Source organism: Strix aluco, chromosome 25, assembly GCF_031877795.1.
Source record: "Strix aluco isolate bStrAlu1 chromosome 25, bStrAlu1.hap1, whole genome shotgun sequence".
In the NCBI taxonomy this organism is placed as follows: domain Eukaryota; kingdom Metazoa; phylum Chordata; class Aves; order Strigiformes; family Strigidae; genus Strix; species Strix aluco.
In genome coordinates, this window is record NC_133955.1 from 2,422,605 (window position 1) to 2,434,728 (window position 12,124).

At 42.8% G+C, this 12,124-nt stretch overlaps 1 protein-coding gene across 7 annotated transcripts in view; it reads right to left on the bottom strand.

Moving 5' to 3' along the window:
* PPP1R12B (protein phosphatase 1 regulatory subunit 12B) overlaps nucleotides 1-12,124 on the bottom strand; it is a 127,429-nt gene that overhangs the window by 89,659 nt on the left and 25,646 nt on the right. For all 7 annotated transcript variants that reach the window (XM_074849964.1, XM_074849960.1, XM_074849961.1 and 4 more), the window contains exons 2-3: nucleotides 3,460-3,590; nucleotides 1,261-1,379 (exon numbers count right to left, since the gene is read on the bottom strand). In XM_074849964.1, coding sequence (XP_074706065.1) covers nucleotides 1,261-1,379; nucleotides 3,460-3,590 — 250 coding nt within the window. The remainder of the gene's footprint in view (nucleotides 1-1,260; nucleotides 1,380-3,459; nucleotides 3,591-12,124) is intronic.

Here is a 12,124-nt window from a genome sequence, read left to right on the forward strand (position 1 = left end):
TGAAAATAGCTTCAAAAACAAAGTAACCACGGCCAAGCAGAACACATCTGCTAGAGGGCCGGATTCAATCCAACATACAAACCACCTCAACTCCAACCTGCAGTCATATAATAATCTGGACTGGGAAAAAAAAAAAAAAAATCTCAGGGGTCTCTAGCCCAAATCCCTGCTCAAAGGACGGTAACTTCAAACCCAGAGCAGGCTGCTCAGAGCTGAATGCAGCCGAGTTTTGGCTACCTCCAATGATGGAGATCCCACAAGTTTCTTGGGTCCCTGTTTTAGAACTTTCCTGGGAAACATTTTTCCCCATGTGTGTGTATATGTGTATATATATATATATGCAGTCAGAATGCCTCTTGCTCAAACCTATGACTTTTTCCTCTCATCACATCACTGTGCAGCTTGGGAGAGTCTGGCTCCACTGCCTCTATAGCCTCCCTCAAGGACAGCAATTAGATCCCCCCGTCTCTTCTCAAGGATAAATACCCAGTTCATACATATCCAACATGGATAGTTTGGTCTGTGTCAGCTCAGTTGCTCAGTTCATCACTCCCCTCACAGCTGAGATAAACACATCCTTCAAAAACATTCCTGATGAACTTCACAGATAGTGTTTAAACTTCTTACATGCATGTACAGATACCTCACCACTCACAGATTAATTTCATGAGTATGAAGAAAATCTGACACTGGTGAAGCATTTCTTAATTATAAAATAAATGATGCTTTCCAAGATGTTTCTTCTACCAGTGATGCTTTTGCAGGGACAGCACAGAGAGCAGTGCCTCAGACAGGCACACCTGATGAGAAAGGGGAAATGGCAGAGCAGATGGGCTGCAGAAGTTGTCTCGGGAAGGACTGGGATAAAGCAGGTCACTCCAGGCCAGGAGTACTCATTTCCCGGTCCCTACTCTTGGCAGGGCTGTAAAAATTTCGCTTCTGTATTATCAAGTTTTAGTGAAACAAGACCTTTCACTGATACCAGAGGTCAGAATGAAATCTCACTTCCCAAGCAAACAGATCTAATGAATCAGCTTTCAGTACTGTGGTGTCTTGCTTTGAAGAATCCTACTTAGGACAGAGAGACACCACAAACCTCCTGCATCTGTTCCACTGTTCTGCTACCAAAGCAACATTTGTCTGCTGCCTCTTGGGCCAGATTTCAGATCTCTTCACCTATAGACAGTAAGCCAACAGAATGTTCTATAAGAAGCTCTTAGAGGTCTAACTCTCACATATTCAATCCCACTACTGATTTACCTTGTTTCTTCACTTGTTCCAGAAGCAGGTCCTTCATGGCTGCCTCCTCTGCGATGTCAGACGGGACTTCACCTTCGCTGTTCACAGCAGCCACATTGGCTCCATGACTAATTAAGTACCTACATGAATAAGACCCAGAGCAACGTATTAGACCTTGTGTGCAGGCTTCAGTGCAACTTAACAGCAAATCAAGTAGCAGAACAAAATATTTGGCTTTCTCATTCAAGTTCAATTACCAAATGAGTATCTTATTCTTATCAAATTTTTAGATTAAAAAAGTTCATTGTTAAATACAAGGTCCCTGGTCAGTGGCTCATTTTGTTTCTCTATAGTCACTCAAATACCCCTACCTAGTGCTTGCACTAACCTGATAGATCATGCCTTTTTTTTTTTTTAGGGAAGTAATTGGAAAAAAAAAAAGGTAAGCCTTCAATTTTTTAATTTGTCTTTTTATAACTATACCAGAAGTTCATTCAAGAACAATTAATATCTTCTTTGGCTTGTACATCTTGTAACCAGTAAAAAACTGGGAAGTAAAAAAGTATCTGTTTTAACACACAGATCTAGGAGGGTGAAGTAGAAGAAATTTTTGCTTGGTTTTATTATAAAATTTATTTTCAATGCCTTTGAGAAACAGGTACCAGTATTCAAATTTTGGTAACTTTTTAGTAGCTGTGGTGGACTAAATAAGCATGGTATGACTGGTAAAGAATAGTAATATATTTCATTTGAAGAACTAGTATTTGGGAAGAAGGAAAAAACAAACTGATAAAGGATCATCCATAGAGCTAAGAATTGTTCCAGGAGTACAACACACAGAAATAGATGAGCCACAAAAGATATTATTTTGGTTAGAATATATTGTGGAGGACTATCTTGGGAAATACTATCATTCTCCCTTATTCTTCTAACCGACAACAGAGCCTTTATCTCAGAAAAATTATTTCACTTGTGAAACTACCATTTATGCTTGTCCATTCTTTGGTTCCAGTTATTCTAGCACTCGAGGTCATATATTTGAGCAACTCTCAAAGTCTCAGAGTTGGTGCGCAACAAGTAGTCTGGTATCAGTACGTTCTCTAGGACAAACAGACTGTTAGCCCTTTGTGAGCATAATGAATGCTCAGATCAGGTGCAGAATGCTATTTCAAACCCTGGAATCAGAAACTGTGCCAAGAAGAGTCAAATCTTTGTTGGGAGTCACTTATAGCAGGTTACTGCTTTGCTTTAAACACCCACTGAGCAAAACTCTGTTATACTTACCGTCTCTTCTTTCGTATGTTTGTACTCACTAGATTATCTAATCTGAGGCAGGTCACAGAATTTCACTCAGTTATGTCCAAACTGAGCCCAATACCTTGTGTTGTAAACAAAACAACAAAATACAACAAGACAATGCTCTAATTGTGAGTTAAGTAACAAGCAGTTACTTTTATCTACTGCTCCATCTTTTGTCAGACAGTATATAAGAAACAAACATAAGATCTGAATTTAAAGAAAAAGAAACTATTCTGTTGGTATATTGGTGACTGTGGAGCCCAGAACATTGCATTTCTTTCTTGAAAGTCTCCACACAACCTCTGTACTGCTCACACAGGCCTGTCCATGGTAAGAAAATGTAGCTTTGCAAAGCCTCAGCACAAGGGTAAGCATTGGTGTGGTCCCTCTTAGAACTGGTTTCTAGTATGCCATGTATCTGCTGTTTGGGGTTTACACCAGAATAGCTATATGCATGTAATTACACTAACATGCATTTTGTACAGAGGCAAAATTATTTTCAGCTAGAGAAATAATATCCGAAATTGCTGTTGGGCAACACTTAAAATTCTACACGGGCTCCCCATGATGGAAGCGCCCAGCAGAGACAGTCAGCAGCAGCAGAGCTGTGCTTCACCACGTGTCTCTGTACTAGCGTGCCTGCCTGCCAGCCACCGTGCTTCCCTGTTGCTTGGCACTTCAGCTGAAGTATCTAATGAATCATAAGTCACTGTAATGGGATCAGCAGAAGGCAACCAGTTGCAGGCTCTACTTTAATCCTCACAAATTAAGAACTCAAGAACAGGAGAAATGCATCTATTTACAGCATTTCTATTCCAGGCGTTGTATAAGTCTCAGAGCATCAATCACCTGTGTACCTGCTCCAAAGAGGAAGACGTGGAAAGTGTTATAAATACTCAGAATAGCCTGAAACTCACTCACTCTGCTATGTTCAGATAGCCACACGATGCCACTGCATGAAGAGGGGTCCAGCCCTCGTTATCTTGCTGGTTCACATTGGCTCCATTTTCTACAAGGAACTTCACCATGTCCAGGTTCTCATCTATACAGGCCTGAGGGAGACAGGGAAGGGGGACATCCGGGGGAGGGAAGGATTGAAGAGAAAAGGAAAGGGAGGGGAAGAAAAAATATGTTGGTGTTAAATTCATGTACAACCTCCATTTGCAGTTTCTGGGCAGCAGGTAACTCCTAGGCTGAGTTTCCCACACTGAGCCAGCACACCTGAAAGCTTAAGGTAGCTTGAAGTTGGGAACTAAAATAAATGAATTTCAGAACTTTCAAAAATTAATTGTAACTTGGAGAGTCCCCAGGTGGACCACCTCTAAATTTGCTCAAGCTTTACTTCTCATCAACTGGTTTGTTTCCTTCCTCTCTCCCACACTGTTATCTCCTTGGAGCAGGGATGCACTGTAAAACGCTATATCTGTATTAGTTTTAGGTATGGCATCAAATTCCTCTAAGCAAGACAAGCTATGTTTTTATTTAGATTATGTCGTTCCCTCAAAATGTCAAGGAAATAACGTCATAACAACAAACAAAACGAGGTATCACTAGCAGTAGGGATGAGCAGGGAAAGCACGAGCTCAAGAAGCCAGACTAAAGCAGACCATCTGTACACTGGATGTTGCCCTTTACAGACATAATCATAGCAAAAGCAGAATTACAGAGAAGTGAGAAACTTCTTTATTCAGCAGTATTTATTTGTTTTCCTGAGTATAGCAAAGGACAACTTTCCCTGTTAGCTGTTCTGACCCTGTGAGCTATTGAAGGGAATGACAACCTTTTATTAGCCACTGTATTAATTCCAGAGCCTGCATTTACAGAGACCTGCTAGCTTTGAAGTTGCCAGGAGAAAACCTAGCTAGATTTTCAAGTCTCAGCACTTCTGTCGGGTGGAATTCCTCCTTCCTCAAATTCCCAGCTACAGCACGTTCTACACTGCATTTACAGTTCACCGGAGGCTGCTATTTAAGGATGAGCTGGCAATTTAATACATACATCCAAGTGCCTTGGCTGAGAAGCACCAGGCATGACTAGGAGGCCAAAGGACTGGCTTTTACTGTATGTCCATCCACAGGCAGAAACCTAGGTCCTCATTAGTGGAGAGGGAATCAGCTTGGTCAAAATTCCTCCAGTATCACAGTACTCAATTCTTTTATATAGGTTGATGTGGGCACATCTATCAGTTACTGCAGTCAGATGACTTGCAGATGATCATTCTACTAAAACAAGCAACAACTGACTATCCATTCTGATCCTAGCAAGTAATGAAAAGGAGGAAATTGTCTTTAACCAAACACCACCACCCCTGTCCCCAAAAGAAACAATCCCATATTATCTAACACATTCATCTACGCTGCATTGCTTATTTCAAAGGAGGGGAATGCCCTACACCAGGACATCCAACTCTTGTTATTTCTACAGCAAGTATAAATCCTAAACTAGCCTTTTACCCTGCAAACAACCTCCTGTATTTGCTTGGTTCACAAGTAGCCATGAAAAAGGCTACTTGTGAACTTTAAAAGCAAAAGCTTTTACACCTCTAAGGAAGCATGCTCCAGAAAACTAACTCCCAGTACAGCTACTTGGCAAACGCTGGAAAACGCAGGGTACATCCTCTGGTGCTAGGACAGGATGCTCCGGGAGCAGATTCAAGCACCCAAGTCCAAACTATGCCTAAGCTGAAGTGTTAGCATGTTTCCTTGCTCTGGTTCAGACTGGTTTAATCTTCCTCTTTGCCAGAAAAGCACAAGCATAATTCTAGAAGTAGTTTACTTCAGGGACTGCTCCAAACCCAGAATGGATGAGACTGCCCCTGGGCTGGCTCTGTCCACCCTGCCCAGTCCATCAACATTCTTCCACCCCCAGGCACAAAACAGCTTCTTCCTGTAAACCCAGCTCTGGAAGACTTCCCTTAGATTATTTCAGACACTAGAACTAGCAAAAAGCCAACAACCCAAACCAAAAATATCAGGGACTGAAGAGCATCACAGTGAGGTCAGAGGAGTCCCAGGTCCAAGCACAATGGTTAGGTCTGAGCAAAGTGGATGCAAACCAGGTTCTACCACCAGCCTCAGGAATAAGGTTTGTTTCTTGTCCTCCTTATTTAGATCATCTGGTCCAACCCCCTACACAAAGCAGAGCTAAATCTGATGTTAGATCAGGTTGCTCAGGGCCTGCTCCAGCCAGTTTTTACTGTCTGCAAGGATGGAGACTCCACAGCCAGTCTGGGCTCTGTCCCAGAGCTTCACCATCCTCTCAGGAGTAATTTTTCTTACTCTCTAATCAGGATTTTTCTTGCTGCAATTTATGCCTCCTGCTACAGTAATACAGATGTAACCTCTAAGTCTCAGCAGGTGATGAGAGCAGGAAACACAAGCCGAATATTCCTTCTGTACAGGGAAACAAATGTGTGCCCAATATGTACGTGATTAATTTTAATACATAATCTAGAAGGGATACACTCCTGATTTCCATAATCCTGCAGACTATGCAAACAAATCCGTTAGTGGCTTATGTCCCTAACGAGGCATTCAAATGCAGTAGGAAAGTAAAGGCAATGCACACAGAGATGGACAAGGATACACAGAGGAACATAATAATCCCTTTTCAGTTCAAGGAGCAATTTTTTGGGAATTCAAGTCTGAGCCTGCAAAATTCAGAGCTAATCTGTATTTTATTGCCACCCATATTTATTGTGATATACTTCAAGCTTTCCCCCAGTACTCCTCAAATAAATCACACTTACAATCTAATTGATGAGTTATTTACATTTTGACCTGGGAACACAACCACTGCATATCACTTTTTAAATAAAACTGACTTCATCTAAAAGTGTATTGCTCCAAGAATAGCCAAGACAAGTTCACCCACGCAGTGGTTTCTTTTGAGCACAATCACTTCTGGCTGACTAAAGAATTATAGCCTTGAAGAATTTTATCAGCATGGCTCTGACAAAGCAGTGAGGTAGATGTTTCATGCCTATGCATACCTACCGCTCTGCTGTATTTGTTTGAGTATTACCTGCAGTTTGAGTGTAAATCTAATTTTAGACTCAAGAATGTCTCTATATTGTGAGCTTTGTATGTATTTGATAGAGAATTATATTTACATTGTTTATCGTTTAAACCACCCAAATACACCCACTACATCTGCACATACTAGGAATGGGCCAAGAGAAAAGACCAGTTCTTGCTCAAGCCACTGGATATACTGGACTCTAAAATTAAATAAGTGTTTAGATGCATAAAAAGAGCCCCCGTGGCCCCTTCATTTAAATTTTCGCCCGTTATTGGCCGCGCTGTTGTACTGGTCCCCGTCTCGCATGGTTCCTATGGAATGCATGCTAGAAACAGGAGGGATAATGGGATCAACCCCCACCTGTTCCTACACAGAAGTCTGCAGAAATTTGACTCGCCTGGCTTCTGAAGAGATAAAACGATGACAAAGTGACAAAGCGACATGGGTGCTGACAACAGGAGGCATTCGCTCGCTTCCCCGAGGGAACCATAACACATTTCATGCTTGTTGTCTGCATTTGCCACAAAGATAAAAGTCAAGCACAAAGGTGTATTAAACCCTTAATGGATGTATTCTTTAATAGATCCATTAAGAATGTATTCTTTAATACCTAAGCAATTTATTCTTTAACATTTAAGAAAAATAACCCTCACTCCACCCTTCTACATTTATGTATCACAAAAAACTGCTCTACAGGTTATGTGATCAAGCAATGTGACACTGCTTGGCAAATATTTATTTAAATATTAGTTAGTGACACGTAAGAATAGAAATGAGCACACGGTTGAGTAACACAAACGTTGTTTTAAACAACTTGAGGCTGCGTTAACATTAGCCGGTATGACTTCTGGCCTGCCTCAAATATCAAAATGCAAGAATTCTTTGCATTTTTGTAATATTACATAATACTAATTCTATTGGCCAAGATTTTAAGATGTGGAGGAGTTTCAGAAAATGGCATTCGACAAACAGAGGTACTGAATAACCCCGGTTCAGTGCTGATAATCTCACCATTGTCTCATGTAAGAAACTATCTGCCATAGGATTATTTGCATAATTTTTTAGTCAGACACCCTAAAAAATACACTGCTTGTATCTTAACATGCCATAACGTATTTAACACATTTTCACAGAATCACAGAATCACCTAGGTTGGAAAGGACCTTGAAGATCATCTAGTCCAACCATTAACCTAGCATTGGCAGTTTCCAACTACACCAGATCCCTCAGCGCTGGGTCAACCCGACTCTTAAACACCTCCAGGGATGGGGACTCCCCCCCTGCCCTGGGCAGCCCATTCCAACGCCCAACAACCCCTTCTGCAAAGAAATACTTCCTAATATCTAGTCTAAACCTTCCCTGGTGCAAATTGAGGCCATTACCTCTTGTCTTATCGCTCATTACTTGGTTAAAGAGGCTCATCCCCCCTCTCTGCACCCTCCTTTCAGGGAGTTGCAGAGGGCCATGAGGTCTCCCCTCAGCCTCCTCTTCTCCACACTAAACCCCCCCAGTTCCCTCAGCCGCTCCCCATCAGACCTGTGCTCCAGACCCTGCACCAGCTCCGTTGCCCTTCTCTGGACACGCTCGAGTCATTCAATGGCCTTTTTGGAGTGAGGGGCCCAAAACTGAACCCACTCATCAAGGGGCGGCCTCACCAGTGCCGAGCACAGGGGTCAGATCCCTTCCCTGTCCCTGCTGGCCACGCTAGTGCTGATACAAGCCAGGATGCCATTGGCCTTCTTGGCCACCTGGGCACACTGCTGGCTCCTGTTCAGCCGGCTGTCCATCCCCCCCAGGTCCCTCTCTGACTGGCAGCTCTCCAGCCACTCCTCCCCAAGCCTGTAGCGCTGCTGGGGGTTGTTGTGGCCCAAGGGCAGCACCCGGCATTTGGCCTTAGTGAAACTCCTCCAGTTGGGCTCAGCCCATCGCTCCAGCCTGGCCAGGTCTCTCTGCAGAGCCTCCCTACCCTCGAGCCGATCAACACTCCTACCCAACTTGGGTTTTTTTAGAGCAATAACTATGAGGCCAACAATTGGGATGAGTAAAATCAGTAATTTCTAAAGATTTCCTATACTTTAACAATTTTAGAAAACATATATAAACGTTATGACTGATTAAATAACAGCTTTGTTGCAATGTATTTGTGTATACTTTTAACGTATCAACTGATTAACACTTACATGTTATCACAGAATTCAAACTTGCACACGCATTAATGATATTGTTTCATACATGACATAATTTTACCAAGCTATAAACTAAAGAACAGAAATTCTCACTGTGTAGAAGTACTCAGGGCACACACATGCCCATCTAAAATTTCTGAGAGCCCTGACTGCTGATACACCTCCCAAAAATCTCTGCTGCATATTTTATTGTGCATATCTGCCAAAATTAAGCACTGCAAAACATCACATAAGAAAAACGCATTCACTGAGATTCAAGTAAAGTTCAGCTTCTGGCAAAGCAAAATGGGTTACCTGAGGTTACTGGAGGAAGGAGGAGAGGACAAAGAGGAAGTAAAAGGGGTAGATGTGTCCACCTTTAAGTACTATTAATCCTCCAACCTTAAATTTAGGAGAGTGGATAAATTTAGTAACCGGAGAGGATCTATCGCTATGCAAAGTTCTCCTCTTTTATTTGATACAGTGTTCCTTGGGAACTTTATAATAACAACTATGTTGGTCAGCAATATTACAAAGCAGACACCTGCCCCTCCAACCCCCAAAGGAAGAAAAGAAAGTCAAAAAAAGCTGGTGGAGAAGTAACATTGCCTTTTCAGTGGGTAGTTATTTAACGTGAGGAAACACTCCCTCTCCTAAATTGCCCTTGAAATTTGCTTTGCATAAAGAAAAATAGGTACACGGATAGGCTTAATTCTTTCAATTTTAGGCACTGCTAACCCTCAGCTGCTTGGTTTCACATGCAGAAGAGGCTAAAAGCAGCGTTAACTACAGAGCACAGCATTTCTGTCTCTAAATTTTCAATTCCTTCTTCATCTTCTCTTAACACAACCTTCAAGGCGACGCGATAGGGTGGGAGTATGCAGTGACTATCTTTCCCTCTAATTGGAGATCTTCAGCAGGCTAATCTCTTGCCATCCTTGTATTTTTCTTGGCAATTGGTTAGCTCCAAGTGCTTCTGGAATGGCACTAATGTATTACAGTTTTAGCAGTCTTTGATGCAAACTGCATCCAGTGCCCAGAACTACCCACTAACCGCTCAAAGAAAGTTGGCTCATACGATTTAAATCCCAGGCATCACTGGGCAAGTCTCCATCCACAGCTCATGGTGTTCCTCCAGCTCCTGGCAGGGGACCAGCATTTAGCAGTTTTTCCATAGGGAGGAAGTGCTCAGTTTCTAAAATTTGCAGATACGGCATATTAGCTTCCCCCTCTTAGATAACAGGTGTAGCCCTTTACAGCCAGGGACACTCACTGCATTATTTTTTTGCCAGTAGCTATTGCCAAGGCATTCTTCTTTCAAGCATGAAGTTTACATTACAATAATGAAACGGGGGACACCAGGAAACGTTACAGAACAACTCTGCAAAACTCTGCTCATCTGGCAAGGCTTGTTCAACAACCAGACAAAATCTGATCTTTATCTTGAATGAAACCTCATTATTATAATAGTATTGTTAGCGTTTGCTCCTTCCTCAGAGCATACAGAACACAAGCGTCATCAAACTTCTGATGAGTATCAGCAATGCAACAGCTCCAACTGCCTGCCAAGGTTTTTGGTTTGCATATCTCCTGGGCATCCCCCACAGGACAGAGATAGGAAGATCAGGGAGTAAAAGGAGCCAGAGGGATGAGACCGAAGGGTTCAGAGGACCAAGGATCAAGACCGAAGGGTTCAGAGGACCAAGGATCAAGATCCAACAAGGTGTAAACAGTATCCTGCTCACTTTCTAGGGGGTGCATTGCACTGAGCAAAACCCCAGCCTACTGGTGTTACATTCCCACTATATAATAAATACATACAGGATAGCAGCGAGGGGAGCAACTAAACCACCTGACAAATTCCTAAGAAATTGTTTGGAATCAGCTGAGTGAGAAAAAAAAAATACCTCTTCACATGGAGAAAGGGGGATGGTTACAAACCCAGAAGAACACAGAAGCCATGGCAACAATTTGCACATCAGCAGTGCTGTCACAGGCATCCACATTAAGGTAATTGTTTTCTCCAGAACTTATAAGTATTATGGTAGTTTAATATAAATACATGAACAACATTCAGTGCAACTGTCTGCAGGCAGAACAGTTCTCATCAGCATTTCAGCTTTACATTTCAGCTTTACAGCTGCTTAGTGGCACAGACGCTTCAGCTGCCGTTTACCTGCACAACTTACATGCAGTACTGTATGCAGTGCTACCAGCAAGGGTGAACTTGGCTGAGAGCACACTGCATTTCTACATGCAGCCCCATTGAGTAAATATTTAGTTTACAAACAGTATGTCACATCACCCAGTATCATATGATCATGGAATAAAATAGCAGCAGCATGCACACAAGAGCCTGAAATCAAAGTCAGCCAGGAAACCTGTAATAACTGCTGTGGTTTTAATTCTGGCTATATTTAATTCCCTGGTGCTCCCTCCTTGGTTGGTCAGGATTTGAGAAAGAGAACCTAAGAATCTCCTCAAGGCAGAGGAAAGATGCAAGAAGGGAAAAGAAAAAAAGGGCTACATGCTTGGCTTCTGTGCTACGTGTTTCTAATATGAACACATCAGTCTTGTGACAGAACCCTATCTTGGTGACTTCTCTGTGCAGAAGAATGAAAATCTCGTAATCCTACCGTGTCAGATTCTTGGGTAGCAATCCTCATGGTTCCCACATAGAAATCATACTTGGCAGCTCCACTTGTCACATGTAAATATAATACGTAAACTAGCTAGTCAAGACACATGCCGGCTTTTTTAACAGAGCATTAGAGATGTCAGGCCAGTAGAGGCCATGCTCCATCTCTTAATTATTCCAATATTCACAGAATAACAGAATCATCTAGGTTGGAAAAGACCTTGAAGATCATCTAGTCCAACCATTAGCCCAACATTGGCAGTTCTCAACTACACCAGATCCCTCAGCGCTATGTCAGCCCGACTCTTAAACACCTCCAGGGATGGGGACTCCACCATCTCCCTGGGCAGCCCATTCCAACGCCTGACTACCCCTTCTGCAAAGAAATACTTCCTAAGAGCCAGTCTAAACCTTCCCCGGCACAACTTGAGGCCATTACCTCTTGTCCTATCACTCATTACTTGGTTAAAGAGACTCATCCCCAGTTCTCTGCACCCTCCTTTCAGGGAGTTGCAGAGGGCCATGAGGTCTCCCCTCAGCCTCCTCTTCTCCACACTAAACCCCCCCAGTTCCCTCAGCCGCTCCCCATCAGACCTGTGCTCCAGACCCTGCACCAGCTCCGTTGCCCTTCTCTGGACACGCTCGAGCCATTCAATGGCCTTTTTGGAGTGAGGGGCCCAAAACTGAACACAGTAATCGAGGTGCGGCCTCACCAGTGCCTATTCATCTCTTGAGCCTCCCAAGAGTATGGTACCTCCCTGCC